Here is a 19,413-nt window from a genome sequence, read left to right as displayed (position 1 = left end):
CCCGGTTCTTCCTTGTAAGAAAAAAGTCAGGCGAATGGAGGCCAATTTTAGATCTCAGGCAATTAAACAAATGTCTGCGCAAATCATGCTTCCGTATGATAACCCTGTCGTACATTTTCCACTTTCTAAAGCAGCGGAGATTACATGACATCGTTAGATCTCCAAGATGCCTATTTTCACATACCCATTCACCCCAGGCATCGCAAATACCTTTGCTTTACCATAGCCGGTACCCATTATCAGTTTAAAGTTCTCCCTTTTGAACTGAAATCAGCTCCCTTAGTATTCACAAATTGTTTCGCACCAGTGGCGGCTGCACTTCGGAAGCAGGGTTTTCAAGTTTTCCTCTACTTAGACGATTGACTGCTAAAAGCGCCAACAGCACAGCAACCTTCCTAAGCCACCAATGCCTGTCTTGCATTATTTCACAGCCTAGGGCTAATGGTAAATCACCAAATGTCATCCACAATTCCAAGACGCAAAATGATTTTCCTTGGTGCAAAACTCGACACAGTCAAAAACAAGGCTTACCTTTTGGAAGAAATACAGCAAACGTTATCCAATTTAGCTCTGGAAATATCCAGAAGAAAGTTAGTTTCTGTGAGACTCTTCAAGTCGCTCCTAGGGATGATTTCTTCATCAATAAACCTAGTACATCTATAGCGACTGAAGATGAGACCGCTCCAGGAGGAACTGCAACATGAATGGAGCAAGGCCCAAGGGTCCTTCGAGGACTTAATAAATGTTACACCATGGTAGAAGCATTGCAGTAATGAACTTGCTTCAATCACATTTCTCAGAGGTTTACATTTCTTACCCCATTTCCAGACTTCATCATCACAACAGATGCCTCTCTAGAGGGCGTGAGCAGTCATTTGCAAGACATGTGCATCCAGGGAAGGTGGTCCAGCTATCAGAAACAGATGCATATCAATCTCTTAGAGTTAAAGACAATTTTTCTCATGCTCCAAGCTTTTCTCCCACGGATATCAGGCTCATCTGTGCAGGTCCAACGGACAACACAATCAGTATGTATTACATCAACAAACAGGGAGGAACAAGGTCCCTATCCCTTTCACAAGAAGTTTAAGCTCTCTGTGATTGGCTCATGTTACACAGGATTTGTCTGCGCTCAGAACACGTGTCTGGCGTCCACAACGCTCTTGCAGACGCACTCAGCCGGAGGGAGGACAGCTGCCACGAATGTGAGCTGGATCAACAGGATGTGAACAAGATCTTCTCACGCTGAGACCACCCAGCGTTGGATCTCTTCACTACCAACAAGATCACCAAATTCTGATGGATACATCCATCTGTGGATTCCTCACCTTTTTAAATACCCCCATTGCACCAGCATTTACTCTCTCTAGCTCTCCACATCGATGAGGACGTCACCATGGCACGGCTTCGCATGCCACTCCGTCTGACGTCATTGGAGCCATAGAAGTCCTTGCCTGCATGCTGATGTCAGTTCCCTTTTTTCTGCACCTTCGACGAATAACATTTTTTTCCACTTTCTCTGTGTGGGTACACTGTTTCTAGGAAATTTCATTGTCTGTGTCTGGTTGCGCAACAATGTCTCTGCCTAAGAAATCAGGCTTCAAGAGTCGGAGGTCAGATGTCAGTTACGGACCCGCACAAAGATTGCCTTTGGTGCTTGAGTTCAGATCACAACACCAGGGGTTGTAGTTCGTGTCAGAGCATGAATCCAAAGGCTCTGAAGGAAAGGGGGCAAAGTTATTCTTAGCGAAAGCTAAAAAGGACAGGCAAAGTCATAGATCCCAGCCTTGAGCTAAGTCATGGTCTCATCGATCTTGGAGGTTGCTATAGAAGAGACAGCGCCATAGTTCGCAGAGTCATTCATCCCGAGAAGCCAGTCATTGACCTCTGTCTCCTGCTTCGAAGTCCTGGTGTGGATCGACTTGGGAAGTCATTCCTACTTTGTCTGTCTCTTCTTCCTCCCAAGTCACCCGAAGCTTCCCTGGTGCCGTCTTTGGTGGAAATCCTGGCATCATCTGTGACTCTGATAGCACAGTTCTCTCTTGTTATACCACCGGATAAGGAGACTGAAGAGTAGGCAGCAGGTCATATCCGGCCTCCCCAGCAGGAGCAAGAATATCCGAATATTCCAACTCCAGAAACAGACCCAACACATATTTTGAATGCTATGCATAGCATTTTCAATAGGGTGACTCCCACCTCTGGTGTGCCAGCTGGCCCCACGGGTCCATTCTCTTCCTCCCTGGGAGGTTTTCCTGCACCAGATAGACAAGCACAGTTTCTGCCTTTTCTGCCTATGGCTCTGTATCCCTGGCCTGTGACGGCGCCGAGGGAGACAACTTTGAAATCTGATATTCAGGATCTGTTGGCACCCATGGTGGCGGTGCCAATGTCCGAAAGATCACGTCCTGCGTTGTCACTCTACGCCTGCTCATCAGGTTTCGGGGTCTAAGGTACCGGTGCCGACACCGACTTTGCCGGCGCTGCAACAGACCTCTTCAACGCCAGTAAATTCCCTTCCAACGCTGATCAAGAAGGGAAGCCATGAGGCTCTTGGAGAAGCAGCAATATTTAGAGGAGCACCAAGACCTTGAGCTAAAAGAGGATGAAATTCCTGTGCCATCTCAAGAATTTGATGGCACTGATATAGCCAGTGGTCTGGACACTTCTCCAAAGTGGGAATTATTACCCTCTAGGGGCATATCCCTGCCGGAGGTTACCTCATATCATGGGGTAATAAGACAGGCAGCAGAACTGCTGGACTTGCCTCTTCCCACTACTGAGTATCAAACATTCTTACAGAGGTTCTTCATTCTTCCTCTTCTGCTTTAGAGCCTTTGTTACCATTTAATGAGGCTTTGACAGAACCAGTTTGGATGTGTGGCACAATCTGGTTTCTACTCCAGCAGTGTCAATATTGAATGCTCGGAGGTATAGGGCAGCGTCAGGAGATACTGCATTTTTGAGCCAGCATCCTATGCCAGAAAGCTTGGTGGACCAGGCTTCTTACTCCTGTAGATCAGCCCCTAGTTATTTTCTCATGACCCCAGCTGACAGAGAATCAAAACAGATGGAGCAATCTGCAAAAAAGAGCTATTCTTCAGGAGGCATGGGATTGAAATCTGTTAATGGCACTTGTTTGTTGGGTAGATACATCCATGCATTGATGGATTCGGCCAGGACGTCATCCCCAAGGTGCCACAGGATGTTCAGGGCTATTTTGCAGAGCTCTTGAATGATAGTCAGGTGGCTGCAAAACAAGTAATACAATCAGACCTTGATATGGTGGATTCAGTTGCCAGGGCGATGGGGCTACGATTGCTAGTAAGCGACATGCCTGGTTGAAGGGCTTGGGGTTCTTCCCGGATGTATAATCCACATTAATGGATCTACCCTTTGATGGAGCCAGGTTATTGGGGGCCAAAACAGATGTGGCATTAGAAAGATTTAAGGAGAGCAAGGCCACTGTGAAACCCTTGGGTCTTCAGTCACTCTCCATGACCTACAGACCTCAATGTAGATTTAGGGGGTTTGGCTGAGGCTCCTTCTTTCGAGGGAGGCAGCATCTCCAACAACAGCAGTCGGCCAACCCCCGCTACAGATCCTACAGACTTTGTGGGAGAGTCAAACAACGTGATGCAGGCCACCAGCCTTCTTCCTTCTCTTCTTCTTCCTCCTCTACTAATCTTTCAGGAAAGCAGCCCTAGTAACCGCATCTTACGCGAGCATGCTTTACCTGTGGGAGGGAGTTTGACTTATTTCCTACAAAAATGGAAGTCCATAATAACAGCTGCGTGTTAGACACTGTAGAAAATGGGAACGCCCTTCCCTTCCAAGAGTTTTCCCCTCCCTTTCCTCCCCAACAAAGTTTTTGTTCAAAAGAACATCTACTGCAGGAGGTGCAAAATAAGCTTATAAAGGGTTCAGTGGAGTTGGTTCCGGAGCAGGAAAGGGGTCAGGGATTTTATTCAAGATATTTCCTGATCCTCAAAAAGAAGGGTTGTTTACAGCTGATCCTAAACCAATTGGTTGCTCAAACAGGAAAAATAAAAAATGCGGACCCTAAAACAGGTGCGTTTTGTGCTGGACAAAGAAGACTTGATGGTTTCCATAGACTTGCACGAAGCGTTTTTTCATATTCCCATTCTTCAGTCACACAGGAAGTATCTCCGTATCATGTTAGGGTCGCAACACTATCACTTAGCAGTCCTTGTCTTTGGTCCTACTTCTGCACCTCGATTCTTCACAAAGATGATGGCGGTGGTCACTGCACATCTCAGGCAGTAGTGGATACCAGTATTCCCTTATCTGGACGATTGGTTGCTCAAAGCCAAATGTCTGGAGTTGGTGTAGCATAACTTGCATTTAACAACCCAGTTGTTGTTCAATCTGAGGTTTTTCATCAACGTGCCCAAATCTCACATGGAGCCCTCTCAGCACACCGTGTTGTTCTGCAGCCTTCAGTATCCAATGCTGGGAGCATTGGGTGATGTGTTTCAGTTGAACTGGAGCTCCCAGCTACTTATCGTGTTTACCCCCATAGCCTTGATTCCTCGAATTCTGTGGAAGATTCCCCAAGACTGGGCCCAAGTCATATTAATAGCCCCGAATTGGCTGCGAAGGGTTTGGTATGCAGACCTTCTTCAGCTCTCTCTGTGCCCTCTGCCTCACAGGGAAGACCTCCTCTCACGGTTGCAGGGGGAGGTTCTACACCCCCAGCTCCAGAGCTTGCACCTACATGCTTGGAGAGTGAACAGGGCAACTTTTTTCGCTCCCCCCTGAAGTGGTGGATGTAATTTTATCGGCCAGACAATACTTCACCAAGATGGTATATGCTGGTAGATGGTCTAAATTTGTAATATGGTGCACTGCAAAAGATGTTGACCCTTTAAAAGCCTGATTATCGAATGTCTTGCAGTTTACACTTTCCCTGATGCAACAAGGATGTACAGGGGAGAAGCAAAGTCTCCTTTTACCGTCTGTGGAGTGGGAGAAAGGAGACTGAGCTAAAGAAGAAACAAGCTTCTCTCTAGGATCCTGAAAGAAATGTAAATGTGTGCAATTGGTTCATTGGCAAATATGAAGGCTGCTTGGGGGGCAGTAAAGGTTTTAATTGATTAATCTAATCTAGAATGTATCCTTTTAAAAAAGGTTGCACTAGCTACAATTAGCGCATTACATACTAAAAATATAACGTTTCAAAGCACTGTACATTTGTTTTATAAAATATTTAGCACATTTTCCGACAGCTTGTGTCCACCCTCTTATACTGTGTGCAGTACAATTTAAACTAATGACTCAGTTCACTGTGCTTTATTTCATAGGCTTAGATGTCTTAGGACTCACTATAAACACACATCACTATTTCCCAGTGCATCGACTAGTTTTCAAATAAGTGATTGTCCCAGTAGTCCCACAGATACCTGAAGTGATTGCTAAAAGTAATCGAACTGTCCCAGAAGAAAAATGCATTTCCCACAGATTTATTTAACCCCTCGGGTGCCTTGGACGTAACGGTTACTTCCTGGGCACCACCGCTTGGGTGGCCAGGAGGTAACCGTTATGTCCAGATAGGGGCCCTTGGGGAAAGTGCTAGCGTGCCCCCTGGGAGCCTTGCACCCCCCCTCCCCTGGGCAGGGATGGAAGGGGAATTTCTTCCCCTTCCACTCCCGCCCCCCCTGACCCCCACAGCGTCTGATGATGTCAGCGCACGATCGCACGCTGACCTCATCAGAGGCCTACCCCTTTGCGCTGGAAGGAGGAGAAATGCAAAAGCATTTCTCCTCCGATCACGTGGAGGGGCTGAGAGAAGCATCGAAGGAAAGGAAAGGCGTTTCCTTTGATGACTCTCTCTGCATTTCTGCTGCCCAACGTGATGCTATCAGGCAGCAGCAATGCCACTAGACACCAGGGAGTTTTTTTTTTATTGTTTTATTATTGAAAGAGGGGAGCGGCCCCTTGAGCAAGGGCAATTTATTTTTAGGCCATTTCTGTCCCCCCCCGGGGGAAGATTGGCCTAATATAATTAGGCCAGTCTGCCCCCAGGGGTGGGGGTCAAAAACCGCTAGACACCAGGGATACATTTTTTTCTTTTTCTTTTTTAGTATATGTGAGGAGCGACCCCTTAGGCAAGGGTTGCTCCCTTGGGGGCAAATTTACTTTTAGGCCATTTCTGCCCCCTTAGGGGCAGATCAGCCTATTTGTATTAGAACCACAAGACACCTGGGATTTTTTTTTTGTCAGTTCACCTGAGGGGAGCGACCCCTTAGGCAAGGGTCGCTCCCCTGGGGGGGCAAATTTGTTGTAGGCCGTTTCTGCTCCCCATGGGGGCAGATCGGCCTGTTGTAATTAGGCCGATCTCCCCTGGGGGGGGCAGAAAACCCTAGACACCAGGGATTTTTTTTCTTTTTTTTTTCTTTTTTTTTTATATGTGGGGTGCGACCCCTTAGGCAAGGGTCGCTCACCAAGGGGGCAAATTGCCTTTAGGCCATTTCTGCCCACCTTGGGGGCAGATCGGCCTATTTTTATATGGCAAATCTGCCCCCAAAGGTGGCGGAAACCACTAGACACCAGGGATTTTTATTTTTTGCGTCCATTTCACACAAGGGGAGCGACCCCTTAGGCAAGGGTCGTTCCCCTGGGGGCAAATTTATTTTAGGCCATTTCTGCCCCAATTGGGGGCAGTTCGGCCTATTTTTATTAGGCCGAGCTGCCCCCAAGGTGGACAGAAACCACTAGGTCCCAGGGATGTTTTTGCGCCAATTTCACGCAAGGTGAGCGACCACTTAGGCAATGGTCGCTCCCCTGGGGGATGGGGGTGGATTTATTAAAGGCCATTTCTGCTCTCCTTGGGGGCAGATCGGCCTATTTCTATTAGGCTGATCTGCCCCTGGGGTGAGGGTCAGAAACCACTTAGGCACCCATGGGGGAACATTACTGTTAGCCATATCTACTCCCCTTTGGGGCAGATTGACCTATTTTTGGAAGGCAGAAAACCCACCAGAGGCCATACCCCCACCCCAAATAAATGGAGCCAAAGTTGTTCTGCCCACCAGTGGGCAGATGGGGCAATTACCCCCAGTTCACATCCGGGGGGGGGGGGGGAGAAACGCTACTAGAAGCCAGGGAATTAAAAGAAAACACATAGTGGGGTGGTGGCTACCAACCACTATGGGTCTGGTTATGCCCCCACCACAACTGAATGGGGTAGCAGTCTTTCAGCTCTTCCCCCGCACACTAACACATCTTATCCCATGGCAAGCAAGAGGACATTTGATTATTTTGGGTTTTGGTTTTAAATTTTGGGCCATGAGAGCTTGGCTAACTCTCAAAATCGTCCTACTTGCAATGGTGAGGGCTGCACTTTCTGGACTTTAGGAAGCTTCCATGTAGAAAAATCCACAAGACCTAGGCACATCTGAAAACTAAACATCTGGGTGATTCCAGGGTGGTGTGCTTCACATGCACCCGCACCATTTTCTTACCCACAGTGCTCTGCAAACCTCCATCTTTGCTGGAAATCACACATTTTCCCACATTTTTGTGATGGAACCTTCCGGAATCTGCAGGAATCCACAAAATACCTACCACCCAGCATTGTCTCATCTATACCGACAAAAATTCTGCCGTACTTGTCAGCCTAAAAATGTTTTTTTTCAAACTGCCCTTTTGGACCTGCTTTGGTTTTTGTTTTTGGCTCTTCCATGTCACAGGCATTTGGTCCACCTACACAAAGTGAGGTACCGGGAGACTGAGAGGAATGTTGGGTGGTAGGAAATTTGTCCCGGTGCGGTGATCCCACACAGAAATGTGGGGAAAATGTGATTTTTTTCAGCTAAATTTGAGGTTTGCTGAGAATTCTGGGTAAGAAAACATTGGGGAATCCACACAAGTCACACCTCTCTGGATTGCCTTGGGTGTCTAGTTTTCAGAAATGATTGGGTTTGGTAGGTTTCCCTATATGGCTGCCTACTCCAGGACCAAAAACGTAGGTCCCTGTAGGAAAGTACCATCTTGCCTGGCATGTTACCCCCATTTTTCACTGTATATATGTTGTTTTAGTTGTATGTGTCACTGGGACCCTGTTCACCAGGGCCCCAGTGCTCATAAGTGTGCCTGAATGTGTTACCTGTGTAGTGACTAACTGTCTCACTGAGGCTCTGCTAATCCGAACCTCAGTGGTTATGCTCTCTCATTTCTTTCCAAATTGTCACTAACAGGCTAGTGACCATTTTTACCAATTTACATTGGCTTACTGGAACACCCTTATAATTCCCTAGTATATGGTACTGAGGTACCCAGGGTATTGGGGTTCCAGGAGATCCCTATGGGCTGCAGCATTTCTTTTGCCACTCATAGGGAGCTCTGACAATTCTTACACCGGCCTGCCACTGCAGCCTGAGTGAAATAACGTCCACGTTATTTCACAGCCATTTTACACTGCACTTAAGTAACTTATAAGTCACCTATATGTCTAACCTTTACCTGGTAAAGGTTAGGTGCAAAGTTACTTAGTGTGAGGGCACCCTGGCACTAGCCAAGGTGCCCCCACATTGTTCAGGGCCAATTTCCCTGACTTTGTGAGTGCGGGGACACCATTACACGCGTGCACTACATATAGGTCACTACCTATATGTAGCTTCACAATGGTAACTCCGAATATGGCCATGTAACATGTCTATGATCATGGAATTGCCCCTTCTATACCATCCTGGCATAGTTGGCACAATCCCATGATCCCAGTGGTCTGTAACACAGACCCTGGTACTGCCAAACTGCCCTTCCTGGGGTTTCACTGCAGCTGCTGCTGCTGCCAACCCCTCAGACAGGTAGCTGCCCTCCTGGGGTCCAGCCAGGCCTGGCCCAGGATGGCAGAACAAAGGACTTCCTCTGAGAGAGGGTGTTACACCCTCTCCCTTTGGAAAATGGTGTGAAGGCAGGGGAGGAGTAGCCTCCCCCAGCCTCTGGAAATGCTTTCTTGGGCACAGATGTGCCCAATTCTGCATAAGCCAGTCTACAGCGGTTCAGGGGACCCCTTAGCCCTGCTCTGGCGCGAAACTGGACAAAGGAAAGGGGAGTGACCACTCCCCTGACCTGCACCTCCCCTGGGAGGTGTCCAGAGCTCCTCCAGTGTGCTCCAGACCTCTGCCATCTTGGAAACAGAGGTGCTGCTGGCACACTGGACTGCTCTGAGTGGCCAGTGCCACCAGGTGACGTCAGAGACTCCTTCTGATAGGCTCCTTCAGGTGTTGCTAGCCTATCCTCTCTCCTAGGTAGCCAAACCCTCTTTTCTGGCTATTTAGGGTCTCTGTCTCTGGGGAAACTTTAGATAACGAATGCAAGAGCTCATCCGAGTTCCTCTGCATCTCTCTCTTCACCTTCTGCCAAGGAATCGACTGCTGACCGCGCTGGAAGCCTGCAAACCTGCAACATAGTAGCAAAGACGACTACTGCAACTCTGTAACGCTGATCCTGCCGCCTTCTCGACTGTTTTCCTGGTGGTGCATGCTGTGGGGGTAGTCTGCCTCCTCTCTGCACTAGAAGCTCCGAAGAAATCTCCCGTGGGTCGACGGAATCTTCCCCCTGCAACCGCAGGCACCAAAAAGCTGCATTACCGGTCCCTTGGGTCTCCTCTCAGCACGACGAGCGAGGTCCCTCGAATCCAGCAACTCTGTCCAAGTGGCCCCCACAGTCCAGTGACTCTTCAGTCCAAGTTTGGTGGAGGTAAGTCCTTGCCTCACCTCGCTAGACTGCATTGCTGGGAACCGCAACTTTTGCAGCTACTCCGGCCTCCGTGCACTTCCGGCGGAAATCCTTTGTGCACAGTCCAGCCTGGGTCCACAGCACTCTAACCTGCATTGCACGACCTCCTAAGGTGTTCTCCGGCGACGTGGGACTTCTTTGTGCGACTTCGGGTGAGCACCATTTCACGCATCCTCGTAGTGCCTGTTTCTGGCACTTCTCCGGGTGCTACCTGCTGCTAAGAGGGCTCCTTGTCTTGCTCGACGTCCCCTCTACCTCCTGGTCCAATTTGCGACCTCCTGGTCCCTCCTGGGCACAGCAGCATCCAAAAACGCTAACCGCACGATTTGCAGCTAGCAAGACTTGTTGGCGTTCTTTCGGCGGGAAAACACTTCTGCACGACTCTACAAGGCGAGAGGGATCCGTCCTCCAAAGGGGAAGTCTCTAGCCCTTTGCGTTCCTGCGGAAACCGCAGCTTCTTCTGTCCAGTAGAAGCTTCTTTGCACCCGCAGCTGGCATTTCCTGGGCATCTGCCCATCTCCGACTTGCTTGTGACTTTTGGACTTGGTCCCCTTGTTCCACAGGTACCCCAGATTGGAAATCCAGTGTTGTTGCATTGTTGGTTTGTGTCTTTCCTGCATTATTCCTCTAACACGACTTCTTTGTCCTTAGGGGAACTTTAGTGCACTTTGCACTCACTTTTCAGGGTCTTGGGGAGGGTTATTTTTCTAACTCTCACTATTTTCTAATAGTCCCAGCGACCCTCTACAAGGTCACATAGGTTTGGGGTCCATTCGTGGTTCGCATTCCACTTTTGGAGTATATGGTTTGTGTTGCCCCTATCCCTATGTTTCCCCATTGCATCCTATTGTAACTATACATTGTTTGCACTGTTTTCTAAGACTATACTGCATATTTTTGGTATTGTGTATATATATCTTGTGTATATTTCCTATCCTCTCACTGAGGGTACACTCTAAGATACTTTGGCATATTGTCATGAAAATAAAGTACCTTTATTTTTAGTATAACTGTGTATTGTGTTTTCTTATGATATTGTGGAAGTGACACTTGTGGTACTGTAGTAGCTTCACCCGTCTCCTAGTTCAGCCTAAGCTGCTCTGCTAAGCTACCATTATCTATCAGCCTAAGCTGCTAGACACCCTATACACTAATAAGGGATAACTGGGCCTGGTGCAAGGTGCAAGTACCCCTTGGTACTCACTACAAGCCAGTCCAGCCTCCTACAGTCCCCACCCCCGCAAAAACAGGTAGTTTAGTATTTGATAAGCTTGATGTGTCCCCATAGTGTTTTGGGGCATTTCCTTTCGCGGGCACTAGGGCTACCCACACAAGTGTGGCACTATTTTTATCGGGAGACTTGCGGGAACGCTGGGTGGAAGGAAATTTGTGGCTCCTCTGAGATTCCAGAAGTTTCTATCACGGAAATGTGAGGAAAAAGTGTTTGTTTTTTTTGGGCCAAATTTTGAGGTTTGCAAAGGATTCTGGGTAACAGAACCTGAGGAGAGCCCCACAAGTCACCCCATCCCGGATTCCCCTAGGTGTCTAGTTTTCAAAAATGCACAGGTTTGGTAGGTTTCCCCAGGTGCCGGCTGAGCTAGATGCCAAGATCCACAGCTTGGCACTTTGCAAAAAACAGCTCTGTTTTCTTTGGGAAAATGTGATGTGTCCACATAGTGTTTTGGGGCATTTCCTTTCGCGGGCAGTAGGCCTACCCACACAAGTGAGGTACCATTTTTATCGGGAGACTTTGAGGGAAAGCTGGGTGGAAGGAAATTTGTTGCTCCTCTCAGATTCCAGAACTTTATGTCACCAAAATGTGAGGAAAAATTGTTTTGGGGCCACATTTTTAGGTTTGCAAAGGATTCTGGGTAACAGAACCTTTTGAGAGCCCCACAAGTCACCACATCTTGGATTCCCCTAGGTGTCTAGTTTTAGAAAATGCATATGTTTGGTAGGTTTCCCTAGGTGCCAGCTGAGCTAGAGGCCAAAATCCACAGCTTGGCACTTTCTAAAAAAACATCTCAGTTTTCTTTGGGAAAATGTAATGTGTCCATATTGCGTTTCCTGTTGTGGGCATTAGGCCTAACCACGCAAGTGCGGTACCATTTTTATCAGGAGATTTAGGGGAACACAGAATAGCAAAACAAGTGTTATTGCCCCTTGTCTTTCTCTATGTTTTTTCCTTCCAAATGTAAGACAGTGTGTAAAAAAGACATCTATTTGAGAAATGCTGTGTAATTCACATGCTAGTATGGGGACCCCAGTATTCAGAGATGTGCAGATAACCACTGCTTCTCAACACCTTATCTTGTGCCCATCTTGGGTATACAAAGGTTTTCTTGATACCAGTTTTTCATTCTTTACATTTCACCAAATGAATTGCTGTATACCTGGTATAGAATGAAAACCCTTTGCCAGATGCAGCTCATTTATTGGCTCTAGGTACCTAAGGTTCTTAATGAACCTACAAGCCCTATATATCCCCTCAACCAGAAGAATCCAGCAGACGTAACGGTATATTGCTTTCAAAAATCTGATATCGCAGGGAAAAGTTACAGGATAAAACATGGAGAAAAATGGCTGTTTTTTTACCTCAATTTAAATTTTATTTTTGTTTCAGCTGTTATTTTCTGTAGAAAAACCTTGTAGGATCTACACAAATGACCCCTTGCTGAATGCAGAATGTTGTCTACTTTTCAGAAATGTTTAGCTTTCTGGGATCCAGCATTGGTTTCAGACCCATCTCTGTCACTAACTGGAAGAAGGCTTAAAGCCCAAACAATTTGTAAAAATTGGGTCTGTTCCAGTAAAATGCCAAAATTGTGTTGAAAATGGGGTTTTCTTATTCAAGCCTGCCTGTTCCTGATAGCTGGGAAGATGGTGATTTTAGCACCGCCAACACTTTGTTGATGCCATTTTCAGGGGAAAAACCACAAGCCTTCTTCTGCTGCCCTTTTGTTCCATTTGTTTGAAAAAATGAAGTTTTAGCTGTTTTTTGGCTAATTAATTGTTCTCCTTCAGGGGAACCCACAAACTCTGGGTACATCTAGAATCCCTGGGATGTTGGAAAAAAAGGATGCAAATTTGATATGGGTAGCTTATGTGGACAAAAGGTTATGAGGGCTTAGGTGCAAACTGCCCCAAATAACCTAAAAAAGGCCTGGCAGGGAAGGGGTTAAGTTGCATTTGTTTTTCATTTGAGGTGTGTGTGTTGTATTGTATATGGCGTTACAAGTAGGTCAAAGCCTAACAAAACATTTACAGAATATTTAGTTCACATTTCCCATACTTTTCTCTACGTACTTGGACAGCTGTATCAAACATAATTATTCCTGCGGGACATCACACGATAGTGCCCAATTTTGACAGTTGTATGAAGCAGGAGAAATGACATTAAACATAGGCAATCAAAACAAAGAGTTACATTCCTTAGAGTTAAGATTTAAAAAGGTAAAGAGTTCAAAAGAGTTAAGTTCTGTTCCTTTGGATTCACAGAGGAGAGGAGGAACTTGGTTGTTCACTGAATTAAAAGCCGATGAGAATTTCAACAGAAGCTAACCACCAATAATGCTGCCATTAGCAATTATTCCTGGGCCAACCAAGAAAGACAAAAGTACATATTGTTTCTATTTCTGGTCAAATGCGTGCTTTGAATATATCCACTTAGTAATTGGCTCACATATATTGTTGCAGCTGAGCAACCACTGCACAGGTTTGTAAATGGTGGGGGGGTGGTTTGGCTATACATGTCTCTACAGTTCACTGACCTGCTCCAGTTGAAATAATTCATCACAGGTGCACCTCTTTAAGTGAGTAGGATTCTTGTTGTTCCAGGGGCACCCTCCCTCTGGTATAGCCTCCCATGGATATCCACAAGGTTCTCCAAACATGTTCTTCAGAGCAAAAGTTAAAGTACACTTCTTCTAACTTCTAATACTAGTTCATGTACTACAAACAAATCCTCAAATACACAAAATGTTTTCTTAACGCTCCTACCCTTGAAGTGCTAGTCCATTAAAATGCAATTAGTCCCCTTTAGAAGTAATCAGAGAATCCCTAGACCGTAATGTTTTTTTTTCAGAGAACCACAAGCTTTGTTCTCCTTTGAAGTCCATGCTATGCATATGAAAAGCTTAGTCATGAAAATGCTTTGTTTTCTATACAAAGGGCAGGAGAATTTATTGCAACCACAGCTCCCCTACTGCATGATCATGTAAATACTGTGGTCGCTAAGTCATGGTGTGGTGGTTAACTGTCACTGTGATACCCTTCCTGACCTGTGCCATCAGACCTGGCTTTTTCAATAGTACATAGACGCATTTCAGATCTGTAGTGTGCCCTGTAAGAATAAATATATGATGTGGTTAGTCAGGTGTGATTAACATTGATGTTAGCTCGAAGATGTGAATGTAACAATGAATTGAAGATGTTTACATTTCTGGTTTACAGTTCGGCAGGATTCCAAAAACCTTGATTTTTATAATTGAGAGACAAATAGTTCTCGAGCACTCTTAGGTTTCATGAAAGACAATGCTGGTTAAATTTGAATAGTATAATGCAAAGCATTTTTATGTCGGTTATGAGTTTGTTTGGATGAGCACCTGCAGATCAGATCCACTCCTACAGATTACCTTATGTTGCTAACTTTTTTTCAAAATCCACTTGGATGCACAGGACCATGTAGTGCATTGCCTGGTATCTTCTTCCACTACTGCTTTGATGCCTGTAAGTATCATATGTGGGAGATGGCCAGTACTTGATGGACTGCTTATCTGTGGTTGAGTACTGGGTGCCAGATTCACTACCTCAAAATTAAATCATGTTACAACTGAAACTACTTTCATTTAAGCGTCACTCTACCCTCTTCCTGTTCAGTCATGACTTTCCATACTAGCTACTTTTTTAATCCAAAATAATGTTGTCCTTAGGCAGGCCATTAAGTTGTGTTTTGGTCTCCTCTCTCAAAATTTAAATCCATATGCAAAATCATGTACGTGTCACTTAACAAATAAGTTAAATCCTTTGTCTCTGATCCTGACTTCAGAACGAGTATCTAGACCATGTGTTTTTCAAAACTAGAAGTTGGTATAGACATTGTCTGTGGTTGTCCTTATTCTCACTCCTGTCCCCTGCAGGGCGTTCTGTGTTCATCTGCATAATTGATCGCTAATGTCTGTAAATGTGAGATTGTTGCATACATTCTTCATTCCTTTGCTTAGCCATGCCAATCAGGATTCTGGAATATTGTAGGTGTTAAGTTCTAACCAGACAAATTATTGCTTACAGGCAAATTCAGGGCTATTCTGTGGTTGATAATCCTGAAGTATAAGCAAGGAAAACTATTCTAAAGCTTTTTCAGCAGCTGCACGTTCTACAGTGGGCATTTACCTGCAGCCCTCCATACAAGCCTTCCGCAAATTCCCCACTAACACAATGCTTTAAGCTTTTCTCCTCAGCTCCTGTTTAATTTAGGACATTGTAATGGCTTTCAGTTATTGCTCTTCCCTTAATTTTTCTTTTATTTTAAATTGTATTTTTATTAATCTTTTATTTTCTCTATGTCTTTTGTTTTTCAAATTTGCTCAAATATTATCTCAGCTATTTTCATGAACTGTACTACACCCCTTTACACTTGGAGGTGTTGATGTGCTTTATTTCATGTTAAAAATAAAATTGTATGAAGCTGGAAAAAAAATGCAAAGCAGAAGCCCTTATGAAAGATTCAAATATATTGTATTGCAGATTATTGATGTAGTTGGCAAAATAAGTTGCCAAGCATTTACAACCGCCTGATTCAGAAAATGGGCACTGAATTTAAAAGTTCCTTTTGTGTTTTGAAGGTGTGTTTACTACCCTTGAATTTCAGTGTCAGCATAGGTGATTTGTACTGAGGAACGCATAAAAAAAAACACCTACACCAATGGTAATTCGCTCAAGTCTAAATTTTTCTAACACAGTCTTTTTGTTGACAGACAAAAGAGGTTATTGGAAGGTGTTTATGCTATGGGTTTCAATAGACCTTCCAAGATCCAGGAGAAGGCCCTACCAATGATGCTTGCTGACCCGTGAGTAGCAAAACATCTGGTTCAAATTATTTACTACCATTTTAAATATGAACCATTTCTTGACTACATCTTCTCTAGCTATCTTGTCAACTGCTGAAATATAATTTCTATAGGTTCTTATATAAGTATTATACGTTGCCAAGTCCATTTGCCTAATTCTTACTTTTTTGTTGTTTTTAGCCCGCAAAATTTGATAGCCCAGAGTCAGTCTGGAACTGGAAAAACAGCAGCTTTTGTGCTGGCTATGCTGAGTCGTGTAAGAACCGAAGAAGAATATCCACAGGTGAAGCTAAAGAAGTTGTATTCTGCAGTTATATTATTCATTTAGGTCAAGTTGTTCATGGTTTGTTCATTATGTTAGGATTTCAGCAGAGCCATATAACTAAAATGTATTGTTACTCAACACATGAATCTTAAATATCCCTGATCTGCAAACTACTATTATTATCTAGATTTGTAGAGTTCAACTGCCACCCACGAGGGGTGTCCTTGCGTAAAGAGAATTCTACCAGGACAAGACATGTTTAAAGAAAACAGCTCTAATGAAAGAGATATGTCTTAAGTTTTTTTTTTCTTAAAGAGTGGAAAGCTGGTGGTTTGGTGCACAGATAGTGGAAGGGGGTTTCAATTCTTGCTTCCAGGAATGAAAACGAGTATCCTCCTAGTCTGGAATGAGATATGTAGGAAATGTGAGATAGGTAGAGTTTGGTGGACTACAGAACACACTCTGGATGATTGAAATAGACCTTTTTATTCAGATATAGAGGACCCAAGTTCTGAAGACCTTTGTGTTCAATCCTCGGAGTCTTCAACAAGGCACTTTTTTGTATTGGAAGCCAGTGGAGTTCCTTGAGATAGAAAGAAGAAGGGAAGTAAGTTGGAAGACTAACTATCAACTCTGAGTTGTAGATTATTTGAAGTCTTTGCATCAGTTAAATTCAGATGCCAAGATAGAAGGTGGTCCCGTATTCCAGTCGAGCCACTGGAAGCCTATGAAATGCCCTCCGAAGCATTTTCGTGATGGCAAATCAGGTAGCCGAGACTTGGTTGATTCGATCTCTTATGAAAAGGTCTTGACCTAAGACATAACCCAATGTTTCTTGCTAGTTTTAATAAGATAGATGCACAGCTTAGTTATCCAACCACCAAGAAGTGGACTTAAGTTCACTAACTTGCATTTTCATCCAGTTAATGATGGAAGTGATGCACAAGCATCTAGTTTGAATATCTGTTGCGCTAAACATGATAATATGAGTGTCAGTCAGTCAGTCAAAGAACTTTATTCGGCAATTGCCATAAAAGTACAAGTAAAGATCAAATTTCAAGCAAACAGAAATAAAGTAAAATACATCTTACATATGTTACCAAGAAAAAAGGATGGCAGAATGATCTTGTCCAAGTTCCTCTTTCACAGATATGTCAATGTTCTTATCAAATCGTTTACTAGTTTCGTACAATGTAATACTAAAAACTGGTTAAATACCCTAAAATATAATAAAAACCTTTCTTCCGCTGAAATAAAAGCTATCCTAAACCACATATATAAGGTATAAAAGTTTGAACATAAGGATAAGATTTAAGAGTCAGCATGATATAAGATGAATAAATTACAAGATATTATTACCGGTTCCTAATAGCAATAGATGATCTAATAAAATTAAAAACTGAAAACAGATTTTGTCATTTGGTAATTTCTGGAAATATATCAAAGCTTCCTTATAATGGATTGGTCTTAAAGTGCGTAAAATAGGTAAAATGAAAGTGTTTCTAGGGGAGGCATAAAGAGAACAAAAGAGAACAAAAGAGAACAAAATGAGAAGTGCTTTGCTTTGAACTGGCATCGCAAGGGCAGGGTGGTAAATCTTTTTGCCAAATACACTGCTTGGGAAAGGCCACCTTAAAATGAATCAAATTTAATCTAAAAAAAAAGTGAAAAGAGAATATATTTTTGGGCATGAAAACCATGTCAAATAAGGTTCAATATGTAAAGCCGTAACAACCTGGATATAAGAATCTAAAGATTTCAAGTTAAAACAGCTATGAAGTCTTATATGCAAAGTATGCTCAGAGTGACGTGCTTTCAACAGCGACTTTGCAGTTGTAGTTAGCGTTTGCGTTTCTTCATACATGTACCTAAGCCCAAGCTTATCAAAAGATGATCGCAAGTACGAAAGCCAGGGGATTCTGTTCGAATTAGCCAACTGTGTGCATTCAGTAATACATTCTTGCACAAGGCTTGCCGCTGGGTTCGTCCAACATCTAATCCACAGCAAAAGGGGGGCAATAGAGACCGTATCCTCTAAAAAGCATTGGCCCACCTCTTCGTGGATGACGATGTTTGCTATACACTTCGGTACCATCAATAGTCTGCGCATAAATTTATTCTCGGTACGTTGGAGAGTGGGTATTTTAATGTAGCCCCAGACTCCAGACCCATATATGGTTGCTGAGAGACACTTGGAATTATATAGCGACATGATCTGAGAAGACGATCTGTGGCCCAGTTTACGGGTAGAACGAAAAATCGCTTCAGTATTCCTTGACATTTGCTGGGTCTTAAATTTAAGGTGAGTATTCCAAAGCATAGAAGAGCTTATGTGAATACCTAGATAACAGAAATCCCTCACTTTATTAATAATACTGCCCCCCTCCCCCCCCCCCATAGTAAATATTTTAGATTTTGTATTTCAGGGGCCACATGTCATAACGAGTGTCTGTGAATAATTTACTTTTAGGTCTAAGTCCAACATGAAGTCCAAGAAAAGATCCAACAGGCCTTGTAAACCATTTGCAGTGCGTACAATAAGTACAGCATCATCCGCATATAGTAAAACTGGGAGCAATCTCTGACCCATCTTTGGCATATCCTTCCCATTTTTTTATAAAAAAATCATAAAGCCCATTAATATATATAAAAAAAAAAGAAAGGGGGCCAAAATACATCCCTGTCGCACTCCCCTAAAAGAGGAAATAGGGGCGGTTCTCTGTCTCGATGTGCCAAACTAAACTAACACCTTTAAATCCATATGAAGGCGCTTTATGAGATCCAGTAGAGTCACGTCGCATCCCATAGTTTCCATGATTTGCCACAGCTTCTCCCTGTTTACCAAGTCAAAGGCGCCGGATAAGTCAATAAAAGCCATATGCATTGGCTCCCTTTTGGCAATTACATATTTGTTAAGAATGAGGTGCAGGTTTAATACTTGCTCAACTGTACCCAAACCGGGTCGAAAGCCAAATTGAATTGGAGATACAATCTGAGTCTGTATCACCCAATCCTCCAGGCGGGATAAAATCAGACTACCCAGAATCTTAGCTGTGGAGTCAATCAGAGATATAGGTCCGTAGCAGAAAGGGTCTTGCCTATTGCCCTTTTTAAAAATAGGGATAATAATTGCCAGTTTCCAAGAAGGGAGTATATTAGTTTTAACAACACTTCTTAAAACATTTGTTACTAGAGTGTCATCGGGAGACAGAAATGTCACATTCAAATGAGTTAACAGTACCAACCATAGATGACATGTAGGCATAATAAAGTGTCAGGCCCAGTTATGTCCCTCGCGGAATGCCACAGTTAGGCAGG

General features: G+C 44.1%; 1 protein-coding gene across 1 annotated transcript in view; it reads left to right on the top strand.

The window, feature by feature from the left end:
- LOC138283564 (ATP-dependent RNA helicase DDX25-like) overlaps positions 1-19,413 on the top strand; it is a 1,306,790-nt gene that overhangs the window by 336,301 nt on the left and 951,076 nt on the right. Inside the window, exons 2-3 of the mRNA XM_069221504.1 lie at positions 15,738-15,830; positions 16,011-16,113. Coding sequence (XP_069077605.1) covers positions 15,769-15,830; positions 16,011-16,113 — 165 coding nt within the window. The 5' untranslated portion in view covers positions 15,738-15,768. The remainder of the gene's footprint in view (positions 1-15,737; positions 15,831-16,010; positions 16,114-19,413) is intronic.

Source organism: Pleurodeles waltl, chromosome 3_1 (genome assembly GCF_031143425.1).
Source record: "Pleurodeles waltl isolate 20211129_DDA chromosome 3_1, aPleWal1.hap1.20221129, whole genome shotgun sequence".
NCBI classification, from domain to species: Eukaryota; Metazoa; Chordata; class Amphibia; order Caudata; family Salamandridae; genus Pleurodeles; species Pleurodeles waltl.
This window is presented reverse-complemented; position numbering and strand designations above follow the sequence as displayed.